Genomic DNA, 21,040 nt, shown 5'->3' on the forward strand with positions numbered 1-21,040 from the left:
TGTTTGCACATGCTTGTGTGCGTGCAACCCTGCGTGCACGCATGCTCTCTGTCTTACAGTGGCTGAATGAAACGCATAGAGTCTCATTTGTTTCGTTTGCGTGCGCTCCGACTCCTAATCTGGCCCTTAAAGACATCTGTCACCAGCGATCACTGTTGTTTTGTCATGCTTCATAGCAGGCCCAGGGGGAGCAAGGCAGCCCAAGGTCTGCCATTTATATCAGCCCATGTTCTCCAGATTGGACCTGACACAAATAGTATCATTGCAGCCCTGGTCGCAGAAATTACAATTTTCAGGTAAAAATCTTGGCGAGGCTGCGGAGGAGATTTCACAGCATTCTGTTCTTGCAGCATTAGTCTGTATTGAGCTGCTCTCTATGAAAGGAGCCACTACCAGGATACATGTCAAGACATTCAAGGAAAGATAAATGCATTCGCTGCAAATCTGCACCCACTCGCTCTCGTGCTTGGTATTATAAAAGGATTCACAGTCACTGCAGTGGATTGGTGTTAGCCCTGCTTGAAAGTCCTGTTTGTCAGTGTTTGTGTTTTTGTTTTTCTGTGTGTGGTGCATATTTGCAGAAGTGGGAAGTAGCTAAGTACAAATGTTTTGTTACTGTACTTAAGTAGAGTTTTCAGGTGTCTGTACTTTACTTGAGTACTTATTTTTAGTATTAAAATGTTTTACTTTTACTCCCCACATTTTAAAATAAACATTGTGGTGGCAATTGAGACTCAACGCAGAGGTACCATAATATCTGTTTTAATGCATTTGGAGGGGACTTTTCAAAAATGTTCCATCATTGCGTGCCATCCTCTCAACATTAAGACTGATGCTACCTTAAATGCATGGGACACATAGATGATGATTCCATGGTTTATTCTTAAGTGGAAAATATCATGCATGCAAAAGACATGAGATGAAAAAGGATGTAACAAGACAACATGGACAAAAAAGACAAAAAAAAAAAACAAGACAAAAAATGACATAAAAGCTGTAACAAGAAGGAAAATAAGAAAACAATGTAAAGATGTAATGAGACATAACAAGATGAAAAAGACGTTAAGACAAGAAGATTTTTTACTTTTACACTACATTGCAGTACTTTTATACTAGTGCCTTTTGCAGCCTGTACTTTTTCATGTTTACTTGAGTAATGGAGTTGAACCAGTATTTCTGAGTCTTTTTTACACATGTATCTGTGCTTCCTCTTGAGTAAAGAATGTGTGTACCTTTGCATATTTGCGGAATGCACTATATGTTGTTTGTGTGTGGGCGGGGGTGGGCATCAAGAAAGGGGTTATCACTCTTGACGGTTTTCGACAAACTTGTTCGGCCAGCTCTGACAGGTTTAGCACTGAGTTGTGTGTGTGTGTGTGCATGTTGATGTGTGGGTGGACACGTGAATGTCTATACTGTGCAAGGGAGAGGCAGGGTTGGGTGGAGGTCACGAGAAGGTGCAGTCTTGGGTTACACAATACAACAAACATGGGAACATATTGAATACATACAGTAATAAGCAACAGCCAGGAACTTGACTCGGAGCATGTGTTCTCTTTCCATCGCCTCTTCTCTTTATGAGTGCTTACATGCGTGAATATTTATGTTAATCTGTGTGTCAAAGAGGCTCATGTGTGTGTTTCTTTCTCTGTTTGCTCCCGCAGCACCCATACCCCTCTGAAGAGCAGAAGAAACAGCTAGCCCAAGACACAGGCCTCACCATCTTACAAGTAAACAACTGGTGAGTCAAGATTTCCGCTCGTCCTATCTCCACCACCAGCATCGCTCTGCCTTTCATTTTCAAAAGCCTTCGCCTCCCTTTCCCCTCCAAGTGTGAAAACCGTTTATGTACAGCCCTCCCCATCGCTTATAGACACACATGCAGAGGTGCACGCGCAGACGCACACACTGACAACCTTTGTAACATTATTATATGTAAGCCACCAGGATGTTCCGGTGTTATCGGCGAGGTCTTCCGTGGCTAAGTCAGTGGTCTTTGTGGTGTGATGCACATGTATTCAGTGGGATATATTTAAGGGAGAAAAGGCAGAGATCATAAGCTGCCCCCACACCCACCCCACCCCTTCATCCAAAAAACCATACCTAGCACCAGCACTGGTGCCCCCACAAAAGGCAAAAACTGCCTTCCACCCCCTCCCCGTTTTTTAACACAAGCTATATGGTGGATTAAGGTTTCGGTGGCCTGGCCAGCAGGGCCTTTGTAGATGGCTTAGCACATAACTGGGGGTGGTGGATTAAATAAAATGATCACAGAAGCAAAGAAATGATACAGGAATTACTTATCAAAATACTAGCCCAGGTTTTATCTGCAGCTTAATTTTGTTCAGTACATTCTCAGGGTGATGTTCAGATTAATTGAACTGACAGCTTCCTTTCAAATTTCCGGCAAGGTATTTGCACGGATTTCAGGTCTTACACAAACTTAATTATATGGAACCCCATTTTATCATTCTAATTCCATGTAGCGGGGGTTCTATTTACAAATGACAAGTCTGTGCCTTTTATTCACAGCTTTCCTTAATATATTTATCAAAGCGGGTTCATTTACAAAGTGCTCTATCTGTTGGGTACAGGCAGGCCGACATTAACGAAGCTTTTAGGTTTATCAGGCTCGCAGCCTGACAAGCCACCCGAGGGTCAATTGATTTTTTGGTTCTGTGATACATTTTTTTCTCTCATTTTTTCTGGATCACAATGAGAAACATGCCTGGAGAATTAGCCTGGTTTGTCGGGCCTTATCTATCAGCCCCCCCTCCCTCACTCCTCCTCCCCCTCCTCCCCCCTCCGTCCTGACATGCTCTCTCTCTGTCTCCCTTTTTCTTTATTCCCTTCTAGCCAAAGGAAGTCAAGCTACTTAAATTGGCCACAGGAACCGCTGTTATCAGACTTTAATGCACCCTACAGTGTGGATAGCATTTCAATTACACCAGTAACCAAAGATTAGCCCCCGCTTGCCTGTTTCATGCCTCGTGCCACCGTTTCGGGACGCCACGCACCTTACCTACAGGAGCAGAAAATTGAGTTGCCTTGCCTGTGTCATGGTGATTAATGCAGAAATAGTCTGCAAACCTGCGAGGAGGGAGAGAGAGAGGGAAATAGACAGAGACAGAGATAGATATAGGAAGAGTTCCTGCCTTCTCAGAGGCCATGAAATCCAAGCCTGGCGCTGAAATGCCTCAGATCCATTTATAAAGAGGTCTGAAAGAATCTCGTGCTGGGTAACATCCTCATGAACCTTATTTCTGCACACACACACACATACACAGGTTGGTTATGGAGCTGTGTATTAATGTTACACCAGCCGTGTTAACAAAAACACACCAGGAATCAATTTTCACAAATAAAGTCATTAGAGAGGCTTAGACTCTGCAGGTCTATCTCGGGTACAGTGTTGTGAACCCGCCTGGCGGATGCTGCCATGCTATTTTACAGTGAAGGAAAGATGAGAAAAGGGGAATATACTGAAGTTTTCTTTCCCCTCATAGTGCTTAAAGGGATAGTTCGGATTTTTTGGTGCGAGGTTATATGAGGTACCTCAATAACCTTCAATAGCGAATTAGTTGCTTTAGATGGCGATTGGCATGTGCCCAGTTTGGAGAAGCAGAGAAGAGAACCAGCACAGAAGCTAAGCAATGAACTGCTGTGGATGGCGTCAGCACCAAAAGTCACAAACAGGCAAACAGATCAACGCAGCACCTCCTTTGTTCTATGAGGTTAAATTACTGATCTCGCTTTTAGGATTTGGTTGCCGATATTTGACTTATATAAGGGCAATTTCACATTGGAAAAGGCTGTCTGACGGCAAGGTTGAGCGGTGAAAATATTCTAAATATAGTGTAAAATTAAACTGATACTGAATTTTTCAGATTGACCTTTTTTTAAGTGGCTAAAATATGTTTTGCTGTTGACCCCGTCAACAGTGAATCAGTGTTTGCCTTGCATGCTATTGCTTCTCTCTGCTTTTCCAAACTGGAGGTGTGCCGACTGGAATCTACTATAGCTAATACACTGACCATCAATAAGTAGCTCACCTCAAACATGCCCACTTCAAATAGTCCAAACTATCCGTTTATCCTGGCAGGAGAGTAAGCTACAGTTAAATATCACTTTGTTTGGGTTGTGCCCTTGCTTTGTCTCTTTGGTTCAGCCGCTGAGATGGTCCACCCAGGATATGACAGAACTCTGCCATATGAAATTCCTGTTTTTTTGTTTTTTTTAAAAAAAAAGCTCTTCGAATTCCTGACTGGCCCCTTGCATTGTTCTGTAGTTCCCTTTGATGCATGGCCGCTGCCATGTTACTGGCCAGGGAGAGGGAGATAGAGACAGAGGGAGGGAGAGACAGGAGCAGAGGATGAGAGGAGGGGGGGGAGAATGGGAGGGAGGGGATGGCCGCCGTCTTCGGTTTCCAGAGCTCTCCCTCGGGGAAAGGATGTGCTGAATCAGGGCTTTGTCCGCCGGCACAATCGCAGCCCAGCGAGGGCACAAGGGTGCTCTGTGTGATAGTCAATAGACAGTGCATCTCGCTCTCTCCCAACTTGCCCCATCAAACCCTCCACCCAAACCATACCCTCCCTCTGACTGACACCTCCCTGTACGTTTACCTGCAGCTCACCTATACACACAGAAAACAAACCCTATAATAGGCCACTTCCAGCTGGAAACCTTTTGTCTCTGTATCTCAGGAGACACTTCACCTTTCGAGTTCCTCCTTTGATTGATTGATTAGATTGGCTGAAGAGATTAAACATTTTTGTATCTCTTGCTGGTCTTGTCTTTTTTAGTATTCTTTGGGCTCTGCGCAGGCACCTCACCTGCACAATATCACTGATGATGCTGTGTAGATGGGTACAATGCTGCTCTGAGCAGTATTAATCCTGCCTTTTTGTGATGTTTCTAGTCAGGATGCTTTATATTGCTCCTCTGTAGAAATTAACAAGAACTTGGCATGGGAATATTGCCTTCTTAAGTTTTCTTAAGAAATCAGACGTTTCTGAAAACACATTTCTAGTCTGTATCATTAGCTGGCAGCCTCACCTGTTTGTAGCCCACACCCCATTAGCTGTGTGATGTTAATAAGGAACAAAGGAAAAGGTTAAAGTCCACAGTCTCACTGTACTGGTGTTGAGCAGATGAGAAGGAGGACTTGATTATCCAGTTAATAGTATCCTGTGTGTGCATACGTGTGTGTGTATGTGCACATTATTACTAATGGTCAGGTACTGTATGCACAGAGATGGCATGTGTGTACAGTGTGTCAGGACACCATTAGTTGACCATTAGGTCGTGTGTTTGCTCTGCTTACATTCGAGACAACTGGCGTCATGCTAACAGAATCGGGGAGTGGTCCGACATGTAATTGCATTTGTTTAAGATTGCGGGGTAAAAAGGTGAGGGCCATGTCACACATGGCATTGTGGGATAATGAAGTAGGTGAAACGGCAGACTCAGGTGTCTGTTCGCGGGAGAAGCGTTTACAGTTTACAGTATCTGGCAGTGTATTTGCCTGCCTCAGCAGCTCCTGGTGTCCTGCTATCAGTCTGGGCTAAATGGGGCCTGACCGAATCCTTTCATGTCTCAGCGTCAGACCCAGCACGATGTGCTCTCACTCACTGCCATAAACACACACGCGCCGACTCTCCTGCCGTTATTTACCACTGCGGCAATGCACGCACACACGCATGACACACATAACACACAGGATTATTACATGGGCCTGAGAGATGACGCCGATGACAGATGACTGAGAGAAACAGCATCTAAAAAAAGGAAGGAAATCGTCCCCTCATTATTCCCTCATCTCACAGGCAGCCAGTTGGTCATTTCCATGGCAGAGACAGAGACAGCAGAGAAGCAGACAGCGAATATGTCAGTTCTTGGCATCTATGATGACTGACTGCTGTGCCACTGGAGCACTAATAACAATAAAGAGGGCACTAAGCCACACTCTATTTTTACATCTCTGCCTCCTCTCTACAGCCCAGGGGGGAATACATGCACACACACACACACACACACACACACACACACACACACACACACACACACACACACACACACACACACACACACACACACACACACACAGGGGAGAGGCTCTAATTAGCGGCAGAAAGGAATACAATGAGTGAGTTATTAAGAAACAGGGGCGGATCGCAGCCAACCTTTGCCCCCTGTCGGAGCACAGGTCACATGATAAGAGAAGGATATCCGCCAGACGACGGCGCCAAGCGGCCTCTGCCCACTGAGGAGATGAAATAGGCTCAATCTCAAGCTCAATGGTGCACTGATTGTTTTGTTTTCTAAGAATGCGTGCTTGCAGGAGGACAAACTCCACCTTTAGCAAGAGTCATCATATCATTCAAATTCTGTGTGTTTTCATTAAGATTTAAATACAGGGTGTCCATGGGGTTTTAATAATGTATTAACAAAGTTGTGCATGGCGGAAAAATTTGTCTTGATCGGACTGTGACAACAAAACCGAAACCAGAAAACACTAATGCAAACTGTGCACCTGAGTCCAGCCCCAACATCATATGTGTTTCCAGTTAGTTATGGCCTTCTACGACAGGTGGACAGGTGGAATAAATAAAGTAAGTGTTAAAAAGAAAGTTCAAAAGGATACTACAATTAAAAAACTTACTTTTTGAAAGTCATGACACTCATATGCCTTCACAAGTCTTGCCTATCTACATAGAATTCCAGATTGCGTCCTGCTGCAGCACCGCATGCAGATAAACTGAATTTAGCCAGCTCTAAACTGACTGACTGTAGCTCTCTTCACAGTGTGCACCCCATTCCCACTTAGATCTTCATTTTTGCTCCCTCTTTCTCCCCCCTCCATGGATCCCTCCAGACTTCTCAGAGTTTAGCTCACCCAACACAGAGAAGCCGTGCCGCAGGTTCACATGCAAAACGTTAATAACGGTCAAGCACATTTATTTGTAGTATTTGAGAACAAGAAAGAGAAAAACCAAAGCCAAATTTGTTCCTCCACTTAGCGAAGCATTTTCCACCCCCCGTTCCTCAGTCGAATGAGACACTTAGGAACACTGGCTTTTATGATTTTTTATGATTTTTTATGATCCTCTGGTTTGGCGGGCGAGCCCATTATGAAATGCAAAATAATAACTAATATTTTCCAAATGTAACATAAAGCTATGAAACCGGCCCAGCCGCCTCTGTTTTTTTCCACATTCTTTATAAGGATTTGAGTCTTATGAATCTCACTCAGAGGCTTTTGAGGTCTTTTTTCCCCTCTTTCCTTGCTCTTCAGCCTATTCCTTACTTTTCTGTCTCTTCATTTCTGCCACATTGGTGGGCTAGTTGACTGAAGTTGCTGGTTATCTGTCTAACTTTGACCCAGATGGAAATGTCAGGCCTTTTTTTGGCTGCAACCAGGGACTCCCGGCAGTGGCCATCTTATGCCCCTGGCTTTCTAAATATACAGCTGGAGTGTGGAGAGGTTGCGGCCGTGTGTGTGTGTGTGTTTGTGTGTGTATCTCTCTTGTGTGTGCATGAGTGTATATGAGAGAGAGACTATCGGGGCACTGCCAACACAGGCATCATGATCCCTCTCATTTAGGGACCGCTAATTGGCAGTTAATTAGCAGAATTGACTCTGTTGTCAGATCCCAAGTGCCAGCCCCCCTACCAACACCCCCTACCCGCTAAGTTCATTTGATCTGGCTGCTTTCTTGATGCTGTAATAATAATCCCATTTTATCTGTTTTGGAGGGAGAAGCACATTTGGAAAAACATATTTTCATTATTGGCAGAGTGAAATAGAACAGACTCCCTGTTGTAGTAGGTTTCATTTTGTTTTTTCATTTTGTTGTTACAGATCCAAATATCTGTTCGCGGTACAATTGAGACACATTCTGTACTCACAGGATAAGCCATGGGAGCCTTGAATAGCTGATGCCACACATGGGCTCAAGTACATCAGAAAGTATCTGGCCAGATATTACAAATACTTGCTCATCGAATGAATTTAAAATAAAATACAAAATACTGGTATGAGAAATTTATTTAACTAAAACACAAGTAATTTGTAATTTGAAAATGCAAAAATACGTTTCTATACCAGTACCAATTTGTAGCCTCTGGTCTTAAAACTTGCGCTTGAACTTCAAAAATGACCTAACTAATAACAGGTTTGACATTATGTCAATGACGTCTATTTATTCGGTTGCAGAAATATAAAATTAGCGTGCTAACCAGCTAGTCCCAGCCCATCCGGTCAAGTAAAACCACTTTGTACCTCAAGAGACAATAGTGAGTCACTGTAGCGTCCAGTTCGCCCACAGTCCAACAACACTGAGCTGGTTTTCTTTCCGGGTTTGGCTCATGTGATTCATTTACATTGCAGCCAAAATCTGTGATTAGTTGTCATATATATTTTTTTCCTACAGTTTAAACCTGGGGATTAAAATGTGTCATATGTGAAAATAAAATGACATATTAAATCATGCACAAATGCAAGCATTTTGTTACAAATTACTTCTCATTTTTTTCTCCCTGTCAAAAAGCAAATTACTAAAGTAGTTAAAGGAGCAGTGCGTAAGATTTAGTGGCATCTAGCGGTTAGCTTGCAGATTGCAAAAACGTTGCCTTACCCTCCTCTTCCAAGTGTCTCGAATGACATACCTCCCATGTTCTGTCCGTATAGTCCCCTAAATCTTACACACTGGACCCTTAAATACAAAATCAGAATCAGAAATACTTTATCGATCCCCAGTGTAAAATTGGTTGTGTTACAGTTACACTCATTCATAGAAATTTTAAGAAAATACAAATACCATATAAAAGTATGTAGATGTTTGTGCATTGTGCTTCCATATACAAACATATATAGAAAACACAGAAAATAAGAAATGTGTAAAAAAAAATGTATACAATAAATACAACACAAATAGCATAAACAAACAATAATGCTGAAGATGGGGGATATAATACATGTGTCAAGATTCAGGAGTTTTATAAATGTGTATTTTAAATACATTTCATTAAAATACTGCCCATGTCTGGCTGATGCTAATGTGCGCCACTGTGTTTATGTCTGCACTAACAGTATATGTGCTGCGTGTGAGCACATGAGCACATACCGCTCAGTGTGATTAACAGGACCCACTCCCAATTTATCAGGCACTGGGGGCACATTGGGTCATAGCATGGCATGGACACCCACCGTGGCCATGCAGCAGCCCAGTGCCCACCTCGGCGTGGGTCTGGAGTTATGAAAAACAGGTGGTGCTTTAATAAGATTGGCACTGTCGGCCGATCATGCACAAAAATGAATGCTTTTTTTACTTGTTTTCCCCTATTACAAGCTCGAGACTCTCCAAGGCTGTGTGGAATTCTCCCAGCAAAGACGGCATGCAAGGAGAATGAAGCCAGACGAGGCAAAGATAGAGCTGAAAGAGGCATTACAGAGAGAGCATTAGAGAGCGATGGAGAGAGATGGGAGGAGGGAGGTCTTTGTACTTCTCTGCTCCTTTTGGCTCTTTTATTCCTCAACGGCTTGGTTTTATTGGTGGGTCGTTTAATAACAAGGGCTCCGCGTTTGAAATGAAGTCGAGCTGCGTTTGCGTGGGCGAGCCTCCTTTTTTTTTATTTTAAGATGGTAATTTCTGTACTAGGGGTGAGAACTGGAGAGAGATAGACAATACACGAGAGGAGAAGGAGAGAAGGGTGAGGAGTGTGGGAGAGGGAGAATTCAAGGAGAATACAAGGAAGGAAAGTAGGTTAATTTATTTCATTTGCGGGAAGAGAAATAACTTAAAAAGAGGGAAAAAAGAAAGGTTGGTGATAGTGAGAAGGAAAGTGTAGGATGCTGTTTTCATGAACAAGCAGCTTAATGCACACGGGCAGCCACAGTAAGCCTGCCAGAATCTCCCTGTGCCTGAGGCCATCTGTGAGCAGAATAGCAATTTTATTACTTTGTCATTAAACCAATTTCACAGCAGTATTGTTTGTTAATGAGCAGCCGCAAACGAGCGGAGATGTCACGTACTAGAATAGCAGCAAGATTTGTGACCCCGGCTCTCCTCCGTCTCATCCTGGCAACCTGTGCCTCATTCTTATTCTTCTTCTTGCTCTTTCTGCCGACATCTCCTTCCATCCTTACTGTCATCCTCTCCCTGCCATCCTCCCATCGTGCTCATCCCTCCCCCCGTTATAAGAGTCCCCGGCTCATAAAAGGGGAAACTGCTGAAAGATAAAATGCAAAGTCTATACAGTCAAGTCTCTGTTTATGAGCTTCCATTTGCCTTTAGAGCTCATTGGGACGAATGGTTTCTCCATGGGCTTTCAGGGCGTGCAGCTGGAAAGCCTGGGATGTTGGCCTGTTATTTAGCTCTAAAGCCTAACACGGGTGCCAACGGCAAGTGCCAACAGAGGGACTAGGCGTCTGAATAGGTGCATAAGTCCTTTTTGGATTGTATGCAAGATGATGTCATGCATTTTTTCTGATTTTTCAAAGTTGTTTAGAGTTACCAGGCTTGATCTCTGCTTTTTTTTTCTATTGGTTGTTGACAGTCATCCATTTAAAGGGACAGTTCACCTGAGTTTTCCTCTGACCTGTAGTGCTTCTCCATCTAGATTGTTTTAGTGTTCAGTGTAGATTTTTGGAGATATCAGTTGTAGAGATGTCTGCCTCCTCTCCAATATAATGCGACTAAATGTCACTCAGTTTGTGGTCCTTAAAGCACCAAGAAAATACATTTTAAAAAAAATCAACATCAGTGTCTCTGTCCAGAAATCATGACCTGGATACTCAAGATACTCAAGAGGAAGAGACCTTTCATGTAGGAACTACTTTCTGTCCAGGAAACAGTAATAGAATCTACTCCAGGAAGAAAGTAATTCCCGTAGATTCTACTGAAGAGAGTTCCTACGTGAAACTGCTCCCAACAAGGTCTGTGAATTAGAAAGCATGTATTTATAATGTATTTTTGGCACTTTCAGTACCACAAGCTTAGTGCCATGTAGTCCCATTATATTGGAGAGAAGGCAAACATCTCTACAACTGATGTCTCCAAAACTCACATCAAAGTGATCTAGATCGATGAATAGCACTACAGGTAAGAGCAGATGTACATGTTTTGGTTTGGAGTGAACTGCCTCTTTAAAGAAAACCCTAGTTTAAGGTCAGTCTGGTTTGGAATGCCCTGTTTTCACAAAGAAAGCCAAGTGCTTCAGCTGCTATGGTGCTATATGTGTCTTTATGGCAAGTCACTGTGTTTATGTTTTTGCTCTGGAGGTCAGTTGGCAGAGATTCTTGGTCTTTTTGTGGCTTATGACCGAGAGAGAGGCGGCGATACAGACAGACAGAGAGAGAACGAAGCAGAGGGAGAGATTTAAACTGAGGCCCCAGAGGATCAGACAACCTGACAGACTAGATTTGGAATAATTAGTTTTATCTGTTGAGGGAGATAGCCAGAGGAGCTGTGTGTTCGCCACAGGGTGCTGCTGCTGTGTGTATCTCTGTGGGTTTCGGGCGGCTGAATGTTGTGTTTAGGTGGATGGTGTATGTGTGGAAGGAGAGGTGAGGGTGTGGGGGACTAAAAAGGATAAAGGTGACCAGGTGTAACAGAATGGCCTTGAGGGTGTGTGTGTGTTTTGGAGCCAGAGAGGACAGGAGCTCCTTCTTTTGGCTGAGCTCTTTAAACTCTGTGAACCTCCACAAGGTATTTTCTCTCTGTCCAGGCATGCTCACCCTTTCTCCTTCTCTCTGTTTTTCTCTTTACCTCTTTCACACTTTGCCTCACCTCTATCTGTCTCCTGTGTTTGGAGCTACAGTAACGCCATGCAAATAAGCGCATTCTTCTGTTTCCACTGCTTTGTTTGTGTGGTGTCATGTTCAAAGTAACCTCCATTGATCAGAGGTGGGAAGTAACTAAGTACAAATACTTTATAGCTAAGTATATTTTTCAGGTATCTATACCATACTTTGAGTATTTATTTTTCTGACAACTTTTTAGTTTTACTCCATACATTTTAACACAAATATGTGTAATTTCTACTTTTCAGAACTTTTTACATTAGTTGTAATGCATTTGAAGGGAATTATTGATTATTATGTTTTGTCACTGTGCACTACCTACCCAACATCAAGATTTCAACGTAAATGAATGGAATACATGGAAAAGATGACTCTGTGGTGTATCCATAAGTGAATATCATGCAATGTACAAGGTGTAACAAGACAAAAAATGATGTACAAGGCATAACGAGATGAAAACGATGTAACAAGACTTAACAAGATGAAAATGATTTAACAAGGAAAAAACAATGTAACGAGAAGTAACAAAATACAACATTATGAAAACAATGCAAAGAATATTACAAGATTAAAATAATATAACAAGACAAAATATATGTAAGAGACGTAAGCTAAAACTGACAAGAGGGAGATACTTTTACTTGAGTAAAGAACTTGAATCAGTACTTCTACTTTTACAAGGTTCTTGTTTTACACAAGTATCTGTGCTTCTTCTTGAGTAAAGAATGCGTGTACTTTTACCACCTCTGCCGTTGACCTCCCTCTGCCTCCTTTAAGGCACAATGAAAGTGTTTTTGGATATGAAAAGGAGAGACGGTTGTAATCACATCCTTAACAATGCTCCAATGTATTATTCTTACCTGTTGTGTGTGTGTGTGTGTGTGTGTGTTTGTGTGTATTTTCCAAAGCTGTGATTCATGGCCCGGTGCCCTCTGTGGCTTTGAGGTGCAGGCCAATAAGCCCATCATGGAAGACCCTATAAATCAATATCGCCTTTTGTTTGTTTAAGCCATGTGCTGCCCCAGTTCAGGCCTGTTATGGATGAGATATCAGTGGAGTCGGTGCCAAGCAGAAAAGAGGAGGGAGGGTGAGGCGGGAGGGAGGGAGGGAGTCACAGGACCTCTCCACAAAAACAATCCAATCTTAATTGGAACGCAGCCCAAAATCTTGGAGATATCAAACCTGGTAATTTGCAATTTGGGAGAGGTGAGAAATAAACGGTGCAGCTTGCTTGCCGCGTTCCCCACATGCACACACCAACACACACACATGTGCTGCATGTTACTTTGATGAAGTTATCAGAGGTAGCTGGAGGAATTAGCCACTATTAGCCAACACTATTACATGCATAACAAGATGCAGAGATAGAGAGGAAGAGCTGGAGGAAGGAAGGGGGAGAACAATGAGGAGTATATTACCCTAATCTAGGGTTTCTCTCTTCCCAGGCTTATGAATATTTATTCCTCCCATTACCGATGATGATGTTTCAATTGGGAGACTCTCTGTGAGCATGTGCGGCAAGGAGGGAGGGCAGCAAAGACTGTATTTTGCCCTTGTGAGGGGTGGAGAGTGTCTGCCTGTAGAACCCCTCCACCCCCACCCCACCCCCAAGAAAATCAGCTTTATCATTTTCTTGTTATAGTGTATTGGAGACCTTTTTTCTCAGATATGAGGTGTCTCCAAAATGAGATATCTGCCATTTGATATAAGTTCTTTTTCAATGTGACTCCAATACTTTTTGTCACAATTTTAATGCTGATACTAATAACCTTTTATATGTGTAAGTACTTTTTCAAGGTAAGGGTGATTTTTAAGGGGAGACAAAGGAAAACCACATGACAAATAGTGGCCATTAATTTGTAACAAAATTTATTACTAAAGCAAGTATTAGTACAAGGAAATGAAAATGTTTCTGATAATAAGTGTAAAAAATGGTCAGAAATACTGTAATAGAATATGGAAGTATCAGAATAAATAATTATCTTCTTGTTTGTGTTCAGCACCCTTACAACTTTCAGGGTGTGTTGTTTATTAAATGTTTGAGTTTTTCCTTGCCACAGTCGCCTCAGTGCTTGCTCCTGGTGGGAACTTTTGGGTTTATGAAGAGTATCCTCTAGACCTGCTCTATATGAAAAGTGCACTGAGATAAATCTGTTATGATTTGATGTTATGCAAATACAACTGAATTGAGTTGATCTCAGTTGATTATTGGTAGTTTTTCTAGAGTTACTAGATAGGATGAATCACTCCTGACAGTTCACTGACTTACATTCAGGCACCATATTCTGCAGTGTTGGCTGAATTGACTGTGGCTTTTGCGAGACACAGAGATTGCTGTATTTGTTTCAGGCTGTCACATATGAAGGAGGCCAGTCAAAGCTGCACACAGTCAGCGGTCGAGCTGATCTGAGAAGCAGAGGGCTCGCTTCAGGCCACCAGGCACATCAGAGTCCCTGTGGTCCACTCCACAGTGTCACTGCTGCCTCTGCCAGCAGTCCCCTCCACAAACAACAGCTATTTATATCACCAGCCTGCTGCTGGGCTTTTTAGCCCTAAACTCTGCTCCTGACCGTGCCTGCACATGGGTCTGTGTGTGCATGTGTGTGTGTGTGTCTGCGTTCTGTTGACGCTTATGTATGTCAAAGCGATTATGTGCAATTGAAACTCGGATTAATTATTCAGCAGGGAAGTCAGAGGCAAGCTGACAACATTTGACCGATGACTCTCGTGGTCACTAATATGTGCTAGACGCAAACACTCAGACACATCATGGAAACGTGCTCGGTGGAAAACACTCACTCACACGCCAGAGACACAATGATGAGAAGATGATGACATCCCAGTGGGAGGGAGAATCCCTTTCCAAACACACACACACACACACACACACTGAGTGCTGTACTCTCCAGCAGTCTGGCTCTTAAAGACTCTGAGTGTAACGGCACCTAAACCCTGGCATTAGAGAATCTCGACAGTCAATCCACCAGGTTTAGGTGTCACTTTTTAATTGCTCAAACTGCTGTGCATTTTCACTGCCCTGAATTCATGGTTCAGCAGCAGTGTGTGTGTGAGAAGAAAAAAGTCAGAGGAGGGAGAGCATGTGTGTATATATGTTAGGGGGTGGTGAAATGGGGGCACCTTCCCTGCACAGCCTCCCATTGGCTCTGCTTTCTGACTAATGCATTTGAGATTCAGGAGTTCATATCTGCAATACATGCATGCTCACAAGTGTACCCAAGCATGCATATGTGTTGCGTAAGGACATAACTGCTGAAGCCCCTCTTGGCAGGCCCCCTCTTCTTCTTCTTCTCTTTGAGCTGAAGCCATTATAGTCTTATAAAGGAGGGGAGAAGAAGAGACGTTTGATATGAAGCAAAGGAAATAGATTGGCCTTATTTCCTTCCTGGCTGCTGCAACGCAGACACTTGTGTTGCCGAGACGATTCAGGCAATTGACACTCAATTTTGTTTGAAATATCACGCCTCTATCATGTCATTATCAGCTTCCCCTGGTAATCCACAAAGCCGCCCTGTTTGATATCTGACAATAAGGGGGGGAGTCACAGAGTCGCGGAATCTCTCACTCGATTACCAGGCGGAGAGGGAAAAAAGGGGCTGAGAATGAAAGGGAGCAGAGCGGGAGACAAAGAGAGGGCGAAGATGGAAAGATAGTGCAGGGAGGGAGACAGAGAGGCTAAAAAAGTCACACATTTGTATGATAGCAGCGAGAAGTGGATGGAAACGGAAGATTATACCTGCCCTCCCCACAGAGACGCACAAAAGAAGCCCAACAGGGCCTGGCATTGTGGGAAAAAGAGAGGAATCTGGGTAATAGGGGTGGCAGGCTTCACAACTGAGAAAATGGGGCGATCTTGTAAGCACACCCACTCATCTCAGGAGGGCTGATGGGTAATGATAGTGCTGGATTCATTCTTGCCAGCCTGCCAGCACGTCTCTGTTCTATTTCTCGCTGGCCCTGCATGAAAGCAGGAAGCCCTCACCCACCCAAAAGGTGAGATGCGTTACCTTCCAGCGCTGACGACCCCTGTCATCCGCTATGTGCTGGAACCTTTGACGGGGGGGCTAATATTGACATATGTTGGGATGCTTTCAAATGCTCTTCAAACAAACAGAGAACACAGCTGTTGGTCCCTCGGCTTCTGGGCAGGCAGACGATACCTTTTGTGCACCTATGCGTTACGTTAATAAGGTGTTGTCTTAAGGGAGGGGGGCCTCGCTAACAAGGGAGATCAGCTCTTTCCTTAATCCCCGCTGTCTGGTTGGTGATATTCAAAAATAACAGCGTTAGTAAAAACATTCCTGGGCAGAGGTGCCAGCCTCCGAGGAGAGGAAGGTTAATGACGGGAAATATTAGGGGACTGTCTGGGAAAAAGAAAGAAAAAGGAGAGATTATTCCACCCGCCCTCCTAACATCAGAAAACTGGTAGAGCTGGGGCAGGTTAGCCATGCTGGGTTGCTACAATAAGGTCTCTTTCATACAGGTGTGTTGACGCCTGGGGCAGGCTTGGCCTCGGTCCATTCCATTCACCCTGGCTGATTTGAACAATAACTATCATATCTCTTAAAAGAGAAGGGAGGGTGAAGCGTCAAGACGGAGATGCCTGAGAGCAGTGTCGGGGCCAAGAAAAACCCCCGCTGCCGTTGTCAGAGCTTGTTGATGTTTTAGTGGAGGAAAAAACGGGCAAGTTTTTTTTTTAATCCCCCACCCTGCCCCGCTACATATCCCCCACATTTTTTCCTCTCCTCCTTTCTCTCTGCGCTGGATTCAGTGTTTTTGTGCCGTAGGACAGAGTGTGGTGAGGAGACAGAGGAACAAAGTGCTGCTGTGTGGAGCAGCAGCTGCTGCTTGCCGGATCAAAGGGGCAACAAGCGTGGTCTTCCTGGCCCAACGCTGCTCTGGAGGTGTTTGACGGACAGTCAGCAGCTGGGGCCGCACAGCCCGCCATGTGAGGGGTCAGGCTGCTGGACTGCAAGGCCCAGGGGTGACATGCCCTCACTGGACAGGGGGAAGAGGGGAGAAGGTGTTAGATGGGAGGGTAAATAGAGGGAGAGATGTCTATGTTTGTCTCCTTTGTTGTTTGTCTTGCTGTTGTTGTTTAGAGAGTTACTGCTGGGATTATTACGGCATATTTCATTCAAATTGTCAGTCTGCAAGGCTTCCTGCTCTCATGATGTCCAGTGAGTTCTCACTTAGGGCTGGGAAATATATTGATGTTATATCGATGCTGTGATATGAGACTATGTTTTTTCAGACTATGCTGGATATCATTATATCGTGATATGGCATTGGTGTTTTTTTAGTCTTTTGCTAATTTTAAAGGCTGCGGCAATATTGTGATATTTAATATATTGTTACATCCCCAAATACAGGAAAAAAAAGGTCTGTCCAGAGGCAAAACTGGATCAATGAACTATCTCTAACCAAATTACACACATAATAACAAATGTCATATTTTTTTCTCTTTCATTCACTGAGCCTACCCTGAAACTGTTTGGAGCCCCCCCCCCCTCCCGAAGAGGCCCACCGCCCACTTTTAACACATCTGCTCCACAGCAGTGCATCATGTTTTGTAAGACCATCATATTTAAGCATCATCTGAGAATTAACAGTATGTTATTTTACAGAAAATGTCGCCCAGCCCTAGTTCTCACTTATTCATCATAATGCATGGGCAGTAGCTGAAGCCTGATTTTAAGGCTAAAACCATCACTGGAATAGCATTGCACTCCACACTGCAGTGTTCTACCTCTTTGGTGCTGACAGAAAATCAGAGCAAGAGAAAGAGAGACAGACAGAGAGCGAGCATGCCGCAGTGCTATTGATTTATTTTAATTAGCTGCTCGTTAAATCGTGTCAGTTTGCAACACAAATATATAATTCTTTGTCTGATTTTCCACTCGAGTCTTAATGACTCGTACTCCCCGGGTTTCAGAGAGGAATGACTTCTGCAGCTAGACTGACAGAGCAGTGCAAATGTTACTCATATAGTGCTGAGGGGGGGATGCCACAAAAGGGCAATGAGTGGAGTAATAAAAAGGGAAAGAAAAACAGGTCAGTGAAAGTCCATGGAGGAGAGGTGAAACAGTCTCCCTTTGAGAGAGGCAGACAAAAGAGTGTGGAGGGGGGTACCGTACGGAGCAGGCACTGTGGATGAGAGACACAGAGGTAAAACTATGTAAACACAGTGGCTGCCCTAAACGTGGGCCCTCTCTGACGTTCCTAAAAAACGATCCTGCCTCGCTCCGCTTCACATCTGCACTAAATCAAACACGGGGGTGAGGTAATGTTCGCCCAGCTTAAGTCTGTTGACTCCTGTTTTAACTTAAAGAAGGGCTGAAGGGATCGAAAAAGGGAAACTCTGCTTCTGATAGGATGAGCTAGGAGGAAGCTTCCTCGTTCCTAGCCTATCTGTTTTTGTCCGTTATCTCCATCCCAGAGCAGTGGAGCCTGTGAAAAGCTCCTTTGTGGTAGTTTATGATAAATCCGCAGATACTGTAGGTTCAGTCTGGTGGCAGGCGATGTATAAACTGTTACAGGGGGCCTGTTAGGACCATGTGAGCTGATTCAATCAGTGTTGTTGACACTACAGTAGATCAGTGTTGGAGGTTCAGTAGCCCCAGACTGCCCCACTGTCTGACCGGACCATAATGAGTGTTTGCTTATACTAAACACACCCTCCTCCTCATGGGGTTAATTTGCATGCACTTCCTGGTCAAAGGACCCAGAGTGTTTTACTTGAGTACTCTCTAAAAACTTAGTATTTCTTGGTTTTATTTCTATACATTTGCAAGACAGTAGTGTGCGCTTCAGCGAGCTCTGTGACCGCCTCAGCCTGTGCTCTGAGTACACAAAGAAAAAGTTCAACTAAGTGGCAAAGTGCACTCTGGTTTTATTTCTAAAGCTTGGAGAATTAGACAAACTAGACTGATTAATACACACATTAATTTGATATCTGTAAGCCTTGTTTGCCGTTTGGGCAGGATAGTACACTGATATCAGAATACAGAACCACATCTTAGTGTATTGTCCTTGTTGGACGTAATGGAGTCCATCTTTTCAACATATTTTAGCACTATAGATTTACATTTTCCACTATGATGTTATAATGGTCAATTTGAGGGTTCATCTACTGGAATATAAAGGGGTTCTCAGTAGAACGCCCTTGTTGGGTTCTAGATAAAACCCTTGGTGACAAGCTGGAAGAGCTCTTTATGGTTCTAGTTGGAGCCTTCATTTCTAAAAGTGTACAGTCAGGTGAGAGTCATTTGAAAATCTGCAGGAAGTCTAGTGGTTGCAGACGTGCAGCTCTAAAAGGAGTCAAAAATCTGAGTGCATCTTCATAAAATAAAAAATACAACTGGCTTAATGTCTCCTGTAGGTTTGATCTTGGGGTTACGTTAAAGATTAGGTTAATAAACAACTTTTAGGTTTTGCTGGCTTAGCCAAAAAGTGACAAGACAACCCAGTGCATCATACACACAATACTCTGAATGACGCAGGACGTAAAGGCACCGCCCCTGCATGAAATACCAAGTTTTTAGGAAGTCCTGTTTTACTCCTTTCTGTCTGTCTTTTTTTGTTAAGGGGGGAGAGGATCAAACTAAAGCCTTCCTCCTTTGATTCCAGTGAGTTGTGACTCAATCGCTGGAGGTTTGGAATCTTTATTTCTGTCTGAAGCACAAGTATGGAAGCAATGAGCTCTAATAGGAACCAGAGGACAGTCATGTTTGCAAGCAGTGATCACGGATTGAGTTCAGCACGTTCTTATTCAGATTGTGTTGCATCTAATCTTCCTGCAAAGACAGACAGGATAGGGGCCCGGGGATTTGACTGACAAACGGAAACTTGCACCCCTTGTCCCTGGCATACAAGACCTCAAAATGGGCAAATGCAGGTCAGCCATGAAGGCAATAAACTGTCAACGATCTCTGTGTCACATTTTCAAAGCGTGCCTCCTCTCTTTGCACGCTCTGCACGGCTACATTTGGAGCAGTCCAGTGCTAGTTTCTTGCAGAAGACATGTTTAGTATTTCTCTGTTTCTCTCTGGCTCTGTCTCGGTTTCTTTCTTTCATCACAAACTCGTCAAACGAGTGACCCTACTCCTGATTGGCTGGGTTCCCTCCGATCTCTACAGCAATTGGCCAGCCAAGCAGCGAGGCTCTCTGTCTCATCTCCCTCCCTCTGAGTCTCTCTCTCTCGTCTTGGCTGTGCTCCAGGGTAGGGTGGTTTGGCATGACGATTTCTCAGGGAAGGAATGCTGACAACAGGAGCGAGTTACCAGGTGTGGCTGCAAGTCAGTTAACCAGAAACAAGACCTTTCTGACAGATTGAGATGAGGAAGCAAGAAAAAAAAAAAGATTAAATACAAGCAGCTCTGAGTCAGACAGACTGGTTCTGCTGTGTTGGTTGTTTTGAAGATGGTGTGTTTATCTTGAAATGTCCTGCAACCTTCCACAGTATCTGTCGACTTGTAAGGCTTTTTCTTATATGATGATGCAGTTTGTTGCATTAAAGGGATAGTTTGGATTATTTGTAGTGGGGTTGTATATGAGGTATGTGTATGAGGTAGTCATCAGTCAGTGTAAAATTTTTTGGATATCCCTTTAATGGCACATAGGTAAGCGTCATAAAGTTGAAGGACTGCTCTTCATAAAATAGTGGCACATTATGTTTTAGTGTTTATAAGGAACCTATTAGATCCAAGTCTCTTCTTCTGACTCAATCCCTTCACAATCACACTCTCACTGGGTGTAGCATAACATTGTATGCTAGCCAGGGTATTTAACACCTAAGCAGGCACTCTCTGAGCCCCCCTCCCCTGTGTCCACGTGTGTGTGTGTGTGTATGAGCAGATATTAGTAACCAGGGATGCCGTGTTGATCCAGCCTAGCGGAGACCCTGTGTCAAGTGGACTCCTACTGCTCTGGCTCCATCATTCATATCTGTCTGTTATTTTCCTCTGCGACCTGCACAGACACAATACTCAGAGCACCAGTAAACTTAGCACTCCATATCGTCATGGTGCCACGTTCTCAGGCTCCCAGAGGAGATGCATATTGTGCATATGCATTTGTACACACGTGTACACGCTCACGCCATTTTCAGGGTATGTCAGTGAGAAGTGCTACTGTAGGTCCAATTGGCAGCAGCGTGTGAAGAATGCGCCGACATGCACATACACACATATTGACTGACAAGTGCATACATATTCACAT

General features: G+C 43.8%; 1 protein-coding gene across 8 annotated transcripts in view; it reads left to right on the top strand.

The window, feature by feature from the left end:
* The window catches only part of meis2a (Meis homeobox 2a), a 109,807-nt gene that overhangs the window by 72,190 nt on the left and 16,577 nt on the right, over window positions 1–21,040 (top strand). For all 8 annotated transcript variants that reach the window (XM_084742390.1, XM_084742394.1, XM_084742391.1 and 5 more), the window contains one exon: window positions 1,665–1,741. In XM_084742390.1, coding sequence (XP_084598516.1) covers window positions 1,665–1,741 — 77 coding nt within the window. The remainder of the gene's footprint in view (window positions 1–1,664; window positions 1,742–21,040) is intronic.

This window comes from Lutjanus erythropterus, chromosome 18 (genome assembly GCF_056507025.1).
Source record: "Lutjanus erythropterus isolate fLutEry1 chromosome 18, fLutEry1.hap2, whole genome shotgun sequence".
Classification (NCBI taxonomy): Eukaryota; Metazoa; Chordata; class Actinopteri; order Lutjaniformes; family Lutjanidae; genus Lutjanus; species Lutjanus erythropterus.